A 19,172-nucleotide genomic window follows, 5' to 3' on the forward strand; every position below is an offset into this window, starting at 1 on the left:
ACAGAAGGCCATGCTCACTTAATTCACTTTGTTCAGTGTTTAGCTCAGAACAGTTGTCCAAAGGCAGAGGTTTTTTTTCTGTTTACTTCTGTCTGTTCATGGAAAGGAGAAGGAAAGGAGGCTCTGAGAGGTGAGGACACGTGGGGACTCCTGTCAAGGGAGGGAGTTAACACCCTTAGGCGTGTTTCACAAGTCAAGTCTGGGGCGCCCACATTACAGCTAGCCCAGGGTTCTCAACTTTGGCACTACTGATGTTTTGGGACAGATAATTCTTTGTGATAGGGTTGTCTGGAGCATGTTGAGCAGTAATTCAGGTCTCTACCTACTAGTGCCAGTAGCCCCTCTAATCTTCTATCGTAGTGCTGACAGTCAAAACCATCTCTTGACTTTGCCAAATGTACTGGGGCAAGGGGTGAGGAAGAGTTGTCAAAATCTCCCTTGAAAGAGAATCACCAGTCAAGAACTGACCACACAATACCTGCTCTAACAATTTTAACAGCTACCATTTATTGAGCATTTATAAGGATCATCTCCAATCCCCATGCTCATACTGTAAGGAAAGTTTTCCTTTTAAAGCATAATTTAAAGTTGAAACTGAGGCTCAGACAGTTAAAAGTAACTTGTCCCAAATCGAACAGCTGGGAGACCTGGACTTCTGACTGAGGTTGGTCTAACACCAAAACTCAGAGAGTTCCTGCTGCAACACTCCCTTCTCTCTAGACAATTAGGAATGTTTTTTTATTTCAATCAGGAAATTTAAGTCAGCTCAAGTCCAAAAGTATTTACTGAAAAGCCACAAGAAGCTACAAGAGAAATACAAGGAACTGCTGCTCCTCTCGAGGAGTTTTCAATATCAGTGTCATTGAGCAGGTCAGACTTTTATATAGCATCACTAAAGAATAGCAGGAGGCAATCTGAGTTTGGGCCAAAATGAACATTTCTAGAGGTAGAACTTTGTGAACTGAATGCCTTTTGTGTGTGTCTGTTTCACGTGCCCTTTCACTGTCAATCCTATAATAAAAACAAACAAACAAACAAACAAACAAAAGCAAAGTGGAATGAAGCCTTGAAGTTCATGGCTTCAACCAGCCACACGTACTAAGAAATATTAATTATCTAGCCTTGGGGTGGCCTGTGAGTTGCTTCCAGCCAAGCACTCTGTTATCTTCTTTCTGGCTCTTTGCAAGAACTCCACATTCCCCCTCTCCCTCCGTATGGCCGTGTACTCGTAAGCCTTGAGCTTGCTGTAGTAATCAGAGAATTTGTTGTAGAGGATGGATATGGGCATTCCATTGAGGATGATTCCAAAAGCAATGCAGAGGAAGGCAAAAAGCCTGCCCAGGTGGGTCTCTGGGTACATGTCTCCATAGCCCACAGTGGAGATGCTCACCTGTGAGGGAAGGAAAGTAGAATGGAATTGTTAGCATCGAGAGGGAGAAGTAGGGAAAGAGATAACTATGAGGAAGTGTGCCTTCCATCTCCCTGAAGGTGCACGTGGGTCATGTAACAGCTCCCCGTGGAGCCAGTTTTCAAAGGTACCAGGAATTTTGCATGCAAGACTTAAGTCATGGAAAGAATACAAGCTTTGGAGCTGAAAGGCTTGGGTTTAAATCCTGACCATCACTTATAAAACTTTCTTACATACAGAGGAGGTAATGCCTACTTTAAAGGGTTGTTGTGACTGGCACAGAAGAGAATGTGCATGAAGCTCCCGGTGTAGAATAGGCTCAATGAATGTAGGTCTCTGCCTCCCTTCATCTGGGGCCAAATTTAGAACAGGGTCCCTGGGTTTGCCTACATGATACATGCACTAGAAAGAGCTTGGGCTCAGAACCAGTCAGACCTGGGTTCAAGTCCTCACTGACTCTTCCCAGCTGAGTGACCTTGGGCAAAACTTTCAGAATTTCTAAGCCTTGGTCCTTGCATCTAAAACAGGAAGATAGAAGGTATGGTACAGATAAGCAACAGAATAGTACTCAACCATAGAAAGGAGTGAAATTGAGTGATTTGTAGTGATGTAGATGAACCTAAAGCCTATTATACAGACTGAAGTAAGTCAGAAAGAAAAACAAATATCCTATTATGTATTAACACATATATGTGGAATCTAGAAAAATGGTACAGCAGAAATAAAGACAGAGACATAGAGAACAAACGTATGGACACCAAGGGGGGAAGGGAGGAGGTGGGAGGAATTGGGATTGACATATATACACGACTATGTATAAGATGGATAACTAACGAAAACCTACTATGCAGCACAGGGAACTCTCCTCAGCGCTCTGTGGTGACCTAGAAGGGTGGGATGGGGGGGTGCGTGAGGGACACTCAGGAGGGAGGGAATATATGTAACTTATGGCTGATTCACGTGGTTGTACAACAGAAACCAACACATGATTAGAAAGCAATTATACTCCAATTAAATACACTAAAAAAATTAAACAGGAGGATCATAACTAACTCTCAGGGTTCTCAGGAAGGCTACATAAGAAAATGATTATATGTATATGTATGGCTGAGTCCCTTCACCGTTCACCTGAAACTACCACAACATTGCTAATTGACTGCACCCCAACAGGGGCTTCCCTGGTAGCTCAGATGGTAAAGAATCGGCCTTCAGTGTGGGAGACCCAGGTTCCATCTTTGGGTCAGGAAGATCCCCTGGAGAAGGGCATGGCACCCACTCCAGTTTTCTTGCCTGGAGAATGCCATGGACAGAGGAGCCTGGTGGGCTGCAGTCCATGGGGTTGCAAAGAGTTGGGCGTGACTGAGGGACTAATACTTTAACTTATACCCTAATACAAAATAAAAAGTTTAAAGTTCAGGGAAAAAAAGATTATAAAGTGCTTCACACTATCAGGCACACAAAAGACATTAAAAATCAGCCTCCTCTTTTGTCCCCCTCTCATCCTTAAAAGAGGGGCAACTCTCATACTTCTCATACAGCATATTAAAAAGAAAAGACATTATTTCATCAACAAAGGTCCGTCTAGTCAAGGCTATGGTTTTTCCAGTAGTCATGTATGGATGTGAGAGTTGGACTATAAAGAAAGCTAAGTGCCAAAGAATTGATGCTTTTGAATTGTGGTGTTGGAGAAGACTCTTGAGAGTCCCTTGGACTGCAAGGAGATCCAACCAGTCCATAGGAAATCAGTCCTGAATACTCATTGGAAGAACTGATGTTGAAGCTGAAACTCCAATACTTTGGCCACCTGATGTGAAGAACTGACTCATTTGAAAAGACCCTGATGCTGGGAAAGATTGAGGGCAGGAGGAGAAGGGGGATGACAGAGGATGAGATGGTTGGATGGCATCATCAACTCAACGGACATGGGTTTGGGTGAACTCCGGGAGTTGGTGATGGACAGGGAGGGCTGGAGTGCTGCGGTTCATGGGGTCACAAAGAGCTGGACTTGACTGAGTGACTGAATTGAACTCATACTTCTCAGAGCTGTTAGGTAGTTTGAATGAGATATTTTATCTTTAAGGTGCTTTAATTGCCAATGTCTGGAGAAACACACTCATTATTCTGCCAAGGGACTTTTGTAAGACATCATCGACCACAAATATGTTCACCCTGCATGAAATCCTTCCCATCACACTTGTCACTGCTTTAAATTCCACTAATTAGAGATTTATTTAGGTTAACAAGCTTCTGTTTTAAAATGCAGATACCCACGGGACTAGTTATCAGTCAATGTAGCCAGAGAAAGCCCAGGAAAATCTCTTGGGGCCTGTTTTTTATGCCTCATATACTAAGACTCCAGTTAGTCCCCAGACTCTTGGCAGAATTACTAGACGTCTTTTAGGCAGGGCTGTTGATTACAGTTGAAGAGACTGTGCATTGCACAACTCCAGGGGGCAATGTCAGCTTCATCGATTTGTGTTGTTGCACAATTTTCCAGTGTACAGTTGGTTATAAATGTACAGATCTGATCACCCTGTGGGTCCGTACAGAGACAGCCTCTAGCTTAGAAATGTAAACATTTTTGTTTTAATGACGTAAGGGTCAGTTTGAACTTAAAGTGTGATTGATGAGTTAGAATGAAATGGACAAGTGGGCCAGCTGGGCAAATCTGGTGTCCCTGATAAGAACCAGAGCTTCATGCAGCCCATCAAAACAGGAGGTTGCAACTCCTCTTGGGACAGGTGACACACCACCTCTCACGACTCCATCTCCAGAGAGAGACCTGCGGAGGCTTAGTGTACTTGGGGGGAAGGGTGCTCCTCCCCCAGTGGAAAAAATTCAAGCCTGCATCTGAGAGAGCCAGAAGTGTGTAGACTAGGTTAGGAAGCAGCTGTGGCCTAGGGCTTGGGGTAATTGGGGTAAGTGGCCTGAATGCTCTCTACCTGTTTCTACTTTTGAAATGTGGAGAGAGAATCACAGTGTGTACCTCTGAGGGTTGTTATGGGAATTAAAGGAGTGGCTGCTGCTGCTAAATCTCTTCAGTTGTGTCTGACTCTTTGTGACCCTGTGGACTGTAGCCCATCACGCTCCTCTGTCCATGGAATTTTCCAGACAAGAATACTGGAGTGGGTTGCCATTCCTTTCTCCAAGGGATCTTCCCCACTCAGGGATTGAACCCGCATCTCTTATATCTCCTGCACTGGCAGACAGGTTCTTTACCACTAGCGCCACCTGAAGGAGTGTCTGGCGCTGGTGTATAAGGGATAATGTTAGTTGTGTTCGTTAGTCCAACAGACTGGGGAAGAGACTCATGATGAATGCTGTTGGGGGAGACTGGATGGGCCACCATGTCTCTGGTGGAGAATCTCCCTTTCCTACCTTCTGGACTAAAGGGTGATGAGAGACAGTGATAACATAAGATCATGGGCTAATCTTAAAAAAGAAAAGAACAGTTTGCATTGTGTATGTATGTGTGTGTATTTCTTGTCATTGGCCACGGAGAAAGTAAAAGAACCGGAATAGTTAGGGAGTTTGGGATGGATATGTACACACTGCTATACTTAAAGTGGACAACCAGCAAGGACCTATAGTACAGCATATGGCACTCTGCTCCATGTTATGTGGCGGCCTGGAGGGGCCGGAGAATGGATACATGTATATGTGGTGGCCTGGAGGGGCCGGGAGAATGGATACATGTGTATGTGGTGGCCTGGAGGGCAAGGGAGAATGGATACATGTATATGTGGCGGCCTGGAGGGCAAGGGAGAATGGATACATGTATATGTGGCGGCCTGGAGGGCAAGGGAGAATGGATACATGTATATGTGGCGGCCTGGAGGGCAAGGGAGAATGGATACATGTATATGTGGCGGCCTGGAGGGGCCGGGAGAATGGATACATGTATATGTGGTGGCCTGGAGGGCAAGGGAGAATGGATACATGTATATGTGGCGGCCTGGAGGGCAAGGGAGAATGGATACATGTATATGTGGCGGCCTGGAGGGGCAAGGGAGAATGGATACATGTATATGTGGCGGCCTGGAGGGCAAGGGAGAATGGATACATGTATATGTGGCGACCTGGAGGGGCCGGGAGAATGGATACATGTATATGTGGCGGCCTGGAGGGCAAGGGAGAATGGATACATGTATATGTGGCGGCCTGGAGGGCAAGGGAGAATGGATACATGTATATGTGGCGGCCTGGAGGGGCCGGGAGAATGGATACATGTATATGTGGCGGCCTGGAGGGCAAGGAAGAATGGATACATGTATATGTGGCGGCCTGGAGGGCAAGGGAGAATGGATACATGTATATATGGCGGCCTGGAGGGCAAGGGAGAATGGATACATGTATATGTGGTGGCCTGGAGGGGCCGGGAGAATGGATACATGTATATGTGGTGGCCTGGAGGGCAAGGGAGAATGGATACATGTATATGTGGCGGCCTGGAGGGGCCGGGAGAATGGATACATGTATATGTGGCGGCCTGGAGGGCAAGGGAGAATGGATACATGTGTATGTGGCGGCCTGGAGGGGCGGAGAGAATGGATACATGTATATGTGGTGGCCTGGAGGGCAAGGGAGAATGGATACATGTATATGTGGTGGCCTGGAGGGCAAGGGAGAATGGATACATGTATATGTGGTGGCCTGGAGGGCAAGGGAGAATGGATACATGTATATGTGGCGGCCTGGAGGGGCCGGGAGAATGGATACATGTATATGTGGCGGCCTGGAGGGCAAGGGAGAATGGATACATGTATATGTGGCGGCCTGGAGGGCAAGGGAGAATGGATACATGTATATGTGGCGGCCTGGAGGGCAAGGGAGAATGGATACATGTATATGTGGCGGCCTGGAGGGGCCGGGAGAATGGATACATGTATATGTGGTGGCCTGGAGGGCAAGGGAGAATGGATACATGTATATGTGGCGGCCTGGAGGGCAAGGGAGAATGGATACATGTATATGTGGCGGCCTGGAGGGGCCGGGAGAATGGATACATGTATATGTGGTGGCCTGGAGGGCAAGGGAGAATGGATACATGTATATGTGGCGGCCTGGAGGGCAAGGGAGAATGGATACATGTATATGTGGCGGCCTGGAGGGGCAAGGGAGAATGGATACATGTATATGTGGCGGCCTGGAGGGCAAGGGAGAATGGATACATGTATATGTGGCGACCTGGAGGGGCCGGGAGAATGGATACATGTATATGTGGCGGCCTGGAGGGGCAAGGGAGAATGGATACATGTATATGTGGCGGCCTGGAGGGCAAGGGAGAATGGATACATGTATATGTGGCGGCCTGGAGGGGCCGGGAGAATGGATACATGTATATGTGGCGGCCTGGAGGGCAAGGAAGAATGGATACATGTATATGTGGCGGCCTGGAGGGCAAGGGAGAATGGATACATGTATATATGGCGGCCTGGAGGGCAAGGGAGAATGGATACATGTATATGTGGTGGCCTGGAGGGGCCGGGAGAATGGATACATGTATATGTGGTGGCCTGGAGGGCAAGGGAGAATGGATACATGTATATGTGGCGGCCTGGAGGGCAAGGGAGAATGGATACATGTATATGTGGCGGCCTGGAGGGGCAAGGGAGAATGGATACATGTATATGTGGCGGCCTGGAGGGCAAGGGAGAATGGATACATGTATATGTGGCGACCTGGAGGGGCCGGGAGAATGGATACATGTATATGTGGCGGCCTGGAGGGGCAAGGGAGAATGGATACATGTATATGTGGCGGCCTGGAGGGCAAGGGAGAATGGATACATGTATATGTGGCGGCCTGGAGGGGCCGGGAGAATGGATACATGTATATGTGGCGGCCTGGAGGGCAAGGAAGAATGGATACATGTATATGTGGCGGCCTGGAGGGCAAGGGAGAATGGATACATGTATATATGGCGGCCTGGAGGGCAAGGGAGAATGGATACATGTATATGTGGTGGCCTGGAGGGGCCGGGAGAATGGATACATGTATATGTGGTGGCCTGGAGGGCAAGGGAGAATGGATACATGTATATGTGGCGGCCTGGAGGGGCCGGGAGAATGGATACATGTATATGTGGCGGCCTGAAGGGCAAGGGAGAATGGATACATGTATATGTGGCGGCCTGGAGGGCAAGGGAGAATGGATACATGTATATGTGGCGGCCTGGAGGGCAAGGGAGAATGGATACATGTATATGTGGCGGCCTGGAGGGGCCGGGAGAATGGATACATGTATATGTGGTGGCCTGGAGGGCAAGGGAGAATGGATACATGTATATGTGGCGGCCTGGAGGGCAAGGGAGAATGGATACATGTATATGTGGCGGCCTGGAGGGGCAAGGGAGAATGGATACATGTATATGTGGCGGCCTGGAGGGCAAGGGAGAATGGATACATGTATATGTGGCGACCTGGAGGGGCCGGGAGAATGGATACATGTATATGTGGCGGCCTGGAGGGGCAAGGGAGAATGGATACATGTATATGTGGCGGCCTGGAGGGCAAGGGAGAATGGATACATGTATATGTGGCGGCCTGGAGGGGCCGGGAGAATGGATACATGTATATGTGGCGGCCTGGAGGGCAAGGAAGAATGGATACATGTATATGTGGCGGCCTGGAGGGCAAGGGAGAATGGATACATGTATATATGGCGGCCTGGAGGGCAAGGGAGAATGGATACATGTATATGTGGTGGCCTGGAGGGGCCGGGAGAATGGATACATGTATATGTGGTGGCCTGGAGGGCAAGGGAGAATGGATACATGTATATGTGGCGGCCTGGAGGGGCCGGGAGAATGGATACATGTATATGTGGCGGCCTGGAGGGCAAGGGAGAATGGATACATGTGTATGTGGCGGCCTGGAGGGGCGGAGAGAATGGATACATGTATATGTGGTGGCCTGGAGGGCAAGGGAGAATGGATACATGTATATGTGGTGGCCTGGAGGGCAAGGGAGAATGGATACATGTATATGTGGTGGCCTGGAGGGCAAGGGAGAATGGATACATGTATATGTGGCGGCCTGGAGGGCAAGGGAGAATGGATACATGTATATGTGGCGGCCTGGAGGGCAAGGGAGAATGGATACATGTATATGTGGCGGCCTGGAGGGGCCGGGAGAATGGATACATGTATATGTGGTGGCCTGGAGGGCAAGGGAGAATGGATACATGTATATGTGGCGGCCTGGAGGGCAAGGGAGAATGGATACATGTATATGTGGCGGCCTGGAGGGGCAAGGGAGAATGGATACATGTATATGTGGTGGCCTGGAGGGCAAGGGAGAATGGATACATGTATATGTGGCGGCCTGGAGGGGCCAGGAGAATGGATACATGTATATGTGGTGGCCTGGAGGGCAAGGGAGAATGGATACATGCATATGTGGCGGCCTGGAGGGGCCGGGAGAATGGATACATATATATGTGGCGGCCTGGAGGGGCGGGGAGAATGGATACATGTATATGTGGCGGCCTGGAGGGCAAGGAAGAATGGATACATGTATATGTGGCGGCCTGGAGGGCAAGGGAGAATGGATACATGTATATGTGGCGGCCTGGAGGGGCCGGGAGAATGGATACATGTATACCTGTGGCAGAGTCCTTCTGCTGTCCACCTGAAACTATCACAACATTGTTAATCAGCTACAAGCCAATATAAAATAAAAAGTTAAAAAAAAAAAAGAAACTGCATCAGCTCTCTATCCCAGTGTGTGAACAGCTTCCATATGTCACTAACCCCATTGCTCACACCTCTTTGTGAGTGTTTAGTCAGTCCACTTAGCTAGAGTCTGGATAAAAGGGTGAGTGTAGGAAGGGGTAGTTCAGATCAGAAAGCACCCATGAAAGGCCAAAGCAGAGGCTTTGGTCCAAACCAGCCCCTCAAGGATCCAGGACTGGGAGGGAATGGGTTGGAAACATGAGGACACACAGGAAGGAAAATAACAGAGACAAAGTGCCTAATTTAAACCTTTGCTCAGTCCCCACATTGGCTTTGATTCTCTCCCAACTCCAACTTCTTTCTTTTTAAATTTTCTTGGCTGAACTTTGAGTGAAAAGTCAGAAGCAAAGAGAATTGGCTGAAGAAAGATTCAATATTTGATGTGCATAATATGGTCTAAATATTTTTGTATATCTTGGATCTCTATTTTTAGACAAGAGATCTCTTCTGCTAGGAGACTGTATGACTGATTCTGAAGAGTTCGTTCAAAATGCAGAGCTAATTTATGCACTGCCTGTTTGGGGGATAATCTGACTTAACTGGTGATCTGGTTCTTGCTTCTTGGCTCCAGAGGAACCCAGGATTCCTTGGCTTATGGAAACTTCTTCTCTACGTTCCACAGGCCAAACCATTTCTCCCTGAGAGAGCATTAAAAATGGAAGGTCCCAGAATGACTCCAGTGACCTCACAGAGCAAGTTCTTACGTTAGCAGGACTTGGGTTTGGACATGTGATCGAAATTTCCACCATCCATCTTAATATCCTGAAAAAACTGGCTGGCTCAGCCACTCTACCATTTTTTGAAAACTTACATATTTTTCCTAGCTCTTGGGTTCCCAAAGCCAGAATGTAGCCTTTCCCTAGCAGCTCACCCACTGGTCAGCAAATCCTGACCCATAGGACAAGCATCTGATTTGTCTCTGAAACTTTAGAATAACTATACTTGACTTTCTCCTTCAGCAAGGAATGGTTAGTTCCTTCATAGTGACCTCGTCATAAATTACATCTTGTACTCAGTCGCTCAGTCATGGCTGACTCTTTGTGACCCCATGGACTATAGCCCACCAGGCTCCTCTGTCTATGGAATTTTCCAGGCAAGATTACTGGAGTGGATTGCTGTTTCCTACTCCAAGATTATGTCTTGGCACCTAGTGATCCCTACAGCCAGGAATAATGGTTTCGAGGAATAAAACTGATTTCCCAAAGAATTAATTCTTCTTAATTCCCAAAGAATTTGAGGTACTAAAGACTAACATCTTCCGGCTCAGATTATTGCATACTTCATGTTGTCCTTTAATGAATTTAGCTTCAAAGACTATACTTAGCCTACCCATGTGGCTGTGGCTACTACAAATATTTTAGGAATTCCTTCTTGGGATTATAATCTATACAGAGAATTCAGTGGTATGACCTTGAAACAGGTGTTCTTATCCACCTTGAGGATTAACCTTAGGGCTGGTCTTAAACTCAAGGGTCTTGACTATTTAAAAACATTAAATCCAGCCTCATTAAGGGAAAGATTTAACCCCTTTGAAGTAGTGGACCCCTGAAGAAGTAAGTGGACATGTTGCAGATGTGACACGTGCTCAGTGGAACAATTCCTCAATGGAATTCAAAAAATTTTTTGACCAGTGGATGCCCTGTTAGAATGAGGTCATGGGTAATCTCCTTGAGAAGCACAGCCAGTCTCCTGTGTGTATGAAAGTTCTGAGATGCACATGAATTGTACCATGAGGGGGAGGCTGTCCAGAAGTTAAGGCCAGTTTGGACTCTGTCCCTAGAAAGGCACACAAGAATGATGATACCTTCACATTCTCAGCTTGCTTGGCACTCTTCTCCCTGTCCTCTACAATTCTATCATGTACTGCTCAAGTTATACTGGCCAACAGGGAGAGCTTACAGAGCTAAAAGGGGACCACCTCAAAATCAGGAGTCCACCAGACCAAAAATCACAGAAGTGCCTAAGAGCCTTTGCCCAGTTGATGGCTCCTGTGCTGTTTCTGAACGAGCCAGGAGAACTTTAATGTCTTCTGTGCCAAATCTTTACTCCTTATTTCTGGGCCCCAAGCCCCCTTCCCTTTCTGTGCACTTTTCTGTAATTCAGCAACTGGAAGGATGCAAACCACATTTTCCAGGTTCCCTTGCCTGCTGTCTTGTGGTGAGGTTCTGCCAGTGAGAGACACTGCTGGGAGGCTAGAAGATGGAGTGAGGAAGTGAGGGTCTCTCTTGCTGCATCCGGTTTCTGTCATCATCCTTCACCAGTGACAGAGAGCCACAGCTCAGGCATCTTTCAGCACACCCAACACCAGCCTCGTGGTGCCGTCTTGGGTGTCCTGTCATCAGCCACAGCCATAGCAGCTCCTTCTCTGTACTCCCAGGTTCCAGTAACTCTACCTTCTCCTGCTTGCTCCCCTAATGCTGGGGCCAACACTGTTTCCTATACTTGCCAATCTTTAGGTTATCTCACTTTCCCCTTTTTGCTTTTCCAGCCTATGTCTCAATCTCCCTGCATCAAATGCCCTCTGTTTAAAATACCCTGGTTTTGTTTTCTGTTTTCCTGATTCACCTTTCAAATGGGCCTTCTCCAAACAAGCCAGTGATAAAAATAAAATGAATCTCGGTGATCCTGTAAGAGCCACCTATTTGCAAGGAAATGATAACAGACTTGAGGAAAACAGAAACAAGAACAAAGTCTGTGGGCCACAATTATGTGACGCCTCAGTCAGAGATAAATTTTCTTTTTTAAGAGTTTTTGTTAGTTTTTAAAGACATGAGTTCATGATATAATTTCCTATCTGGTTTCTACAGCTTTAACTTGCTCTGACAAGCTCAAAAGGAAACGGTCTGTTCAACCGTCCTGTTGTTCCTTTTCTCCTCAAAAACACAGCCACAACGAAGGCCGATGCTTACAGCTTGATCATAGAGCTAACTGTGCTTGTTAAGCTGCGCCATGCATTTCCCACACCCAGGCAACCCAGGGAGCCTCAACATGGCTGGAGCTCCTCTGGGCCTGGGCCTGTTTATCTGCATGCTCAGAAGCTCTCCCAAGATCGAACAACTGACCCTCTTGTGCATCCTATAGGCTCTCTCTTTTCCCCAGGAGAGAAGGAATCAGTTCTGTTTTATTTTCCCCTGAATGAATCTGGAAGCAGAGATTATTGTTTCCATGTGATAAAGACTATCAACTAGTCAGATATGGTAGCTTCTATTTACTGTGGATAGCGTACGGGCTAGTACTCTACATATGTTTCCTATTACATTATGCTTACAAATAACCTACATTTGACAGATGAGCAGCGTCTCTCTTCTAATGCATGAGCATCTCCAGACATGAGTGTCCATGAGGGATTTGTTCTCCAGCTGTAGGAGAATTCACAATAATGAAAATTGCCCTGCTTCTCTTAAAAACCCTGGGTTGAATTACTGAGGAAGGTTGCAGGATCCTTGGCGTAGAGACAGAGGAGATTATTAAAAACAAGTCAGATGCTGGGTTGTCTGAGAGCTCTAAAAACACATGGAAGGAGGGATTAGAGAACCCGTTCCTAATATGGGTGAATATACCACGAAGATTATAGCACTGCAGTGGGGCAAGGAAATATCAATACTATTTTTCTTTACCTCATCTTTACATTTTCAATGTGTGAGTATATGTTTTCTGAACTATATATTTGAGAAGTAATATCTTAATGCAGTAGGTTGATTATATTACAAGACTCTATTCTTTATGTCTTCCGTGTCCAGGTTCTTTGCCATACAACTTTGTGGTGTTTTCCTATAGTGAGTGGGCTAATTTGCTCTGCCCTTTGACCCTGAGTTTGGTCTCGTGACTTACTTTGGCCAATGTGTTGAGCATGTGACAAGGACAAAAGCTTATGAGAGTTTGCATGACTGGGCTTGCACACTCTCTCTCTTGCCCTTTGCCACAGCCATGGATACATGCCACCTAGATGAGGAAAGATCTAGTCGGCCTCTTCATCCCAGATATCAGCCAGCTGACCATCAGACTGGGACATGAGTGGCTGACACCAGTCCAAATGACAAGAACCTTGTGGTTGAAACCAGCCCGAGTTGCTGACTTGCAAACTCATGAGCCAAAAAGATGCTTGACATTTTAAGCCACAGAATTTTGGGGTGGTTTGTAATGAATCATTATTATAGCAATAAGTAGCTTATAACTTATGAATAACTACACATTTATCATGGGTGTGTGCTCAAAATTTTTTAAATTATGAGATGTATGATCTCATAATCATACATTAGGATTCTACTTCTCAGATTCTTATGGCTGCTCAGTCATGCCTATTTAGATGAGCTTCTCCTCACCATTCAAGCTTTTTTTTTTTTTAAATATATGTACACACTGCTATATTTATGTATTTATTTATTTTTGGCTGTGCTGGATCTTTGCTGCTGTGCAAGGGCTTTCTCTAGGTGCAGAGAGCGGGGGGCCTACTCTCTAGCTGCAGTGCATGGGCTTCTCACTGCGGTGACTTCTTTTGTGGGACAGCACAGGCTCTAGGCTCATGGGCTTCAGTAGTTGTGGCACTCAGGCTCGGTAGCTGCACCTTGCTGATTCTAGGGCTTGTGGGCTCAGTAGTCACAGCTTGACCACCACTCAAGCTTTAATAAATGTCGTCTTTTCCAGGAAGGCTTCTCTGACTATTCCACTATTATATCAAAGGTAGATTCTGCCACCCAGATCACTCTCTATCCTATAAAAACACACTAACATCTGAAATGATTTATTATCTCTCGCCATTAGGATGCAAACTCCATGAGGGAAAGAATTTCACTCCCCCCCCCCACCTCCGCCCTCCACTGCCAATCACTCAGTATCCCTAGAGTTTAGAATACTCCTTGGCGGTGCTCAGAAAAAAATCTTGCTCAGTGAATGAAAATGGGTTTTTGGGGGTTACATGAAGATCCTAATCTTATGCATCTTTTTACTTTGCATCTTCTTTTCTTTTTGCTTTATTGCAAATACGGGCCCTTAGTATACAATATACAGTGTCATCAGAAATATATAGATGAAATGGGTTAATAATATGTTGGTCCTGAGGAATAGAGCAGTCCTCAAATCTTCAAGGAGAGTTGCTCCCATTGTTTTCATAGGTTAGTTCAGAAACAAATACAGGCAATCAGTCTTTTCTCTAATTCATAATGATTTTTACTAGTATAACTAATTCTTAGAGAACAAAATGGATGAATGCCATTGGTAAAGGTTAAGGTTGGTTAATGGTAGGTTGACATGAGCAAATTCTGGCCTATGAAAACCATGCCTTATAGAGATATCAAAAGAAAAATCACACTGGTAAAAGTAATAATTGGTCAACTTTGTTATAGATAGAAACTGAGTGATAATTCAATTTTTACTGTCAAATCTATAGAAAATGCCAACTTTGAAATGATTTTAGTTAATATAAAAAGGGGGATAAGTTGAAAAATTTTAAGTATTAGACATCAAACAAATCAAGACATTAAAGGAGATTATTAGGCATTCACTTCAGGAAATTTTTTAAAGAGAAAAACTCATTAGCAACAGACTTCTCATCATAAATTTTATATTAATATACAAAAGATTAAAAATTATGCATTAAAAATACAATATCAAAGAGTCCACTAGGTCCAGTTTACATATGCTAGCCTTCTAAGATATTTGGCTGAATGAAAACTTGACTTTCTACAACTTGGCTTTATGCCATCAGCCTGTGGATTTTCTCTTTTTCCTCCTTGCTTCACTCATCTCTAACATCAATGTTGTTTGCCAATGCATGTGTTTGGCCAATGCATTGGCCAAAATTTATAAACGATTTTTTATAAATAAAAAAATAAATTTTTTAATCCAATAAATTGGATAAATCATGCTCCATTCATTTCATCAGTACACATGGTTATCTACTATGGGGATGACCTTTCATCATTTGGAATATGATCAGAGGAGCAGCATTTGGCTCAAATGCTTATTTGGAAGAGCCAAACATCATTCTGTCACCAAGGAAAGCTCACAAATCCTGTTGTACACGTGAGTACACTGCTTTCCAGGGAAGTGAGACTCATTGAATTGTAGAGCTCTACACCCCTTCCTCTTGGAGATGAGAAAACTGAGGCCAGGGAGAAAGGGGACGAGGTTTCACAGTTAATGAAAGGGTCACACATTAGGTAGGGTCACAGTTAATTATTAGAAGATCTGTGACTGGAACCTAAACCTAAATTTTCCATCCTACTATGCTATACTATTAGTAGGAGCCCTGAGTAGGTTCACATCAGAACTTTACACCAGACTGTGGGTTATAACATATCCAGTATTAATGTCAAAAGTATCTATTTTCTAACACAGCAAAAACTGGTTATATTTGCTTAATGTCTTTAAAGGCATTACAAACAAGCTAATTAAAAAATAAGGAAAGCATATGCCTAGTTCCTTCCTATGTGTGCATGTGGCATGTGTTTGTGTGCTAAATCGCTTTAGTCGTGTCCCACTCTCTGCGACCCTGTGGACTATAGCCCACCAGGTTCCTCTGTCCATTGAATCCTCCAGGCAAGAATACTGGAGTGTGTTGCCATGTCCTTCTCTAGGAGATCTTCCTGACCCAGGAATGGAACCTGCATCTCCTACGATCCCTACATTATAGGTGGATTATTTACCGCTGAGCCACCAAGAAAGTCCCTTCCTATGCACATATGTCAATTTATTCATTGACTTAAGACCCAATCAACATTTCCAGGAATTCAGGGATTTTCCCAAGGATTTAGTCTAGCACATGAGAAACAGATGTTTGAGTAAATGGCATAAATTATTATAAAAGGCAATCAACAAAAGGCAATCACCAAAGAAAATGACAAAAATAACTCATGCACTAACTTCAAATTAAGCAAAGAATGCTGAAAAACTCAAGCTTGAAAAGGGCAGTGCTGGGGAGTGGAAAGGGCATGGGTTTTGCAATTGGGCAGGCTTGCGTTTCAATCCTTACTTTGCTACATTTATCTGTGTGTCTACACTCAATTTCTCTGCACCTCAATTCCTCTAGCTATAAAATGGGGCAATAATGCCACGTCCAGAAATAAATTTTGTGATACCAGAGCAAGTTTCAGTGTTAGATGCTCAGATCTAGCTAGAACCAGTGAAATTTCAGGGAGGGTTGACACTTTTCAGCCAAGTCTTGTTGCCTCCTCTGAAGACATCAACAGTTTCCTTCAACACTTGAAGGAAATTTTTCCTTTTAAAAAATAGTGATCCTAGCCACTTCATATGGTTGTGATGCTGAAATAAGCATTATATACCACTCAGGACAACAGGTATTCAATAAGTGACAGATAACACCAGTGATGATGATGAAGTTCCTCAGGCTTCATCAGTGAACAATCACTGTTCCTTAAAATCAGCCTGTCAGGGGTATTAAAACTAAATCTAGCTTTGGCGATTCCTAGGACCACGTGAGGACCACGTCAAGCTTCTTGGACTTCCTCTTTCTTATTGGACTGTCTTTCGAACCTTTTAACACCCAACCTATTTTGCTGCTGTTGCTTTGTATTTTCTGGTTGAGGACAGTGAGAACGAGAAAGCAATGGCCATTAAACAAGTCAGGGGAAATTTGATGGAACAAAGCAAGGAGGGCGGCATCCCCCAGGAAGGAGAGCAGCAGCTTCTGCCAAGTTGGGGAAGCGGGAGGGAAAGCTCACGGGCCGTGGTACTCACCGCGGCCCACCACCAGGCGTGGGGGATGCTGGTGAAGTTAGTGCCCTGCACGTCGTGCTCCACGGAGTAGACGGCGGCGGCGAAGGTGAGGATGCCCATGGTGATGAAGAGCATCAGGCAGCCCACCTGCTGGTAGCACTGGCGCAGCGTGAAGCCAAAGGCTCGGAGACCTGTGGAGTGGCGCGCCAGCTTGAGGATGCGGAAGATGCGAAGGAGGCGCATGACGCGCAGTACCTGGCCCACCTTGCCCACGCGGCCCATCGTCTCCAGGTCGTGCTCCCGCGGCGAGCCCCTGCCGTGCAGCTGGTCCTCGCTGGTGAAGCACTCGAGCAGCAGCTGCAGGTAGAGCGGCAGGATGGCCACCAGATCCACCAGGTTGAGGGCGCTGCGAGCAAAGCGCCGCAGGTCGGGCGTGGAGGCCAGGCGCAGCAGGAACTCGAGCGTGAAGAAGGCCATGCACAGCGTCTCCACGTGCTCCAGAAAGGGCCGCGGGTTGCCGCCCCCCTCGCCGCGCTCCGGCTGCTGCTGCATCTCTTCCACTGTGTTCAGTGCCAGCGCCACGACGGAGATGAGCACGAAGAGGCTGGAGGCCACCCCAATGGCCTTGGCGGCCACCGATGAGAAGGGCTTCTCCATGAGGTTCCAGAGGCGGCGCCGCTGCGCCCCGTAGAAGCGCATGTCCTCGAAGAGCTCCTCCGCCTCCTCGGCCTGCGCCTGGGCGCGCAGCTCGCGCTGGATCTTGAGTTGCTCGCTCAGGTCGTCGCGCCGCTCCTCGAAGCAGATGCGGCAGCAGCGCGGCGTGTACTTGAGACGCACGCCCCAGTAACCCAGCTCCTCCAGGAAGCTGCGCGGGCACACCTCGTCGCGCACCAGCAGAACCCCGGATGCGTAGAAGTTGTAGATGAGCTGGAAGACCTCGGGGTCGCGGTCGAAGAAGTATTCGTCCGTTTGCACCTCGTAATCGTCGCACAAGCCCAGCTGGCGGCTGCGGCTGGTGGACGTGGCCAGGCGGCCCAGGCGCGTCTTGGGGTAGCAGGCCAGCTCCGTGTAGTCCAGGTGGTAGCTGTGGCCGCCCACGTTCACGTTCAGCGTGGTGGACACGAGTGGAGTGTCGGCGCCGCCGCCTTCTGCTTGCTCAGTGGTGGTGGCCTCCCCTGGCTGGCGGTCCTCCTCCTCGGCCGGCTCATCCTTCCACTGCTCCTCCTCTTCCCCATCCTCATCCTCCTCGATGTAGTAGTTATAGTTGCCCTCAGTCCACGGTGGGATGCTGGCCTGGGAACCCGAGCGGCCCCCCACGGAGCAGATGCTCCTGCGGTGGTGTTGACCGCCTGCCTCCTGGGCCGCGTCTTCACCCTCTGTCGTAGTCCAGGACCTGTAGCCCCAGGACCGCCTCCTCTCTGTCTGTTTCAGCATAGCTGGAGGAATGGGAGCCCTGGCTTTGCCCTCCTGGCCGTGGTCGGGCCCCTAGCCTGCTCACTGCCCCTAGGAGTTGGCCACGTGCCCTGTACTGTCTCAGAGAGACACGCCTGGACCAGCAAACCTGGGGTCCCTAGCATGGCCCCGAGAACTGGCCTTCCTCAGGCTCTGGACAGCCCAGCCCAGCCTGTCTGTTCTGAGCACATATGCCCACAGCTGTTGACTGCTCTAATCTTGCTGGTAGGGAAGAAGCAAGTGTTAGGAGGGATTTAAAGACTCTTAGTTTCCACCCCCCCTCCCTCCTCTCTGTGACGCAGGGGATGATTATGTGGCCTTAAATCTGTAGATAATCAGAAGGTGGCAGAGATGATTGCTAATAAAAGTGTCTGCCAACCCTGCCCTTAGGAAGCGAGCAGTGTCAGTGTGATGAGATGGCATCAACTGAATTTGCTATAGAGTGTAGACGCCTGTGTCTTGACACTTAACTGTTGAAGTTGTAGCCTCTGTCCTAGGTAAACTCACCATGAACAGGGACAGAAATGACAACAGAATGCTTAAAAAGTGGACTTCCTGATAAGTTACTTTTCCTCTCAGCGTTTACCTTTTGTTTAGATCATCAGTACAGTTCAGTCGCTCAGTCGTGTCTGACTCTTTGCGACCCGATGAACCGCAGCACACCAGGCCTCCCTGTCCATCACCAACTCCTGGAGTTTACCCAAACTCATGTCCATTGAGTCGCTTATACCATCCAACCATCTCATCCTCTGTCGTCCCCTTCTCCTCCTGTCCTCAATCTTTCCCAGCATCAGGGTCTTTTCAAATGAGTCAGCTCTTCATATCAGGTGGCCAAAATATTGGAGTTTCAGCTTCAACGTCAGTCCTTCCAATGAACACCCAGGACTGATCTCCTTTAGGATG

General features: G+C 47.0%; 1 protein-coding gene across 1 annotated transcript; it reads right to left on the reverse strand.

The window, feature by feature from the left end:
* Window positions 1–1,108: 1,108 nt before the first annotated feature.
* Window positions 1,109–18,251, reverse strand: KCNV2 (potassium voltage-gated channel modifier subfamily V member 2). The gene is made up of 2 exons (XM_061132460.1): window positions 16,839–18,251; window positions 1,109–1,390 (listed from the first exon to the last, which is right to left on the reverse strand). Exons 1-2 carry the CDS (start codon window positions 18,249–18,251, stop codon window positions 1,109–1,111), a joined length of 1,695 nt encoding a protein of 564 aa, XP_060988443.1.
* Window positions 18,252–19,172: the final 921 nt, after the last annotated feature.

This window comes from Dama dama, chromosome 29 (assembly GCF_033118175.1).
Source record: "Dama dama isolate Ldn47 chromosome 29, ASM3311817v1, whole genome shotgun sequence".
Lineage (NCBI taxonomy): Eukaryota > Metazoa > Chordata > Mammalia > Artiodactyla > Cervidae > Dama > Dama dama.

Bases quoted from the DNA above. Each gene is read 5' to 3' on its own strand.
- KCNV2 (XM_061132460.1), bottom strand. From the start codon at position 18,251: ATGCTGAAACAGACAGAGAGGAGGCGGTCCTGGGGCTACAGGTCCTGG. The intron at 1,391-16,838 runs GTGAGTACCACG...CTTCCCTCACAG, and splicing joins ACGCCTGGTGGTGGGCCGCG to GTGAGCATCTCCACTGTGGG.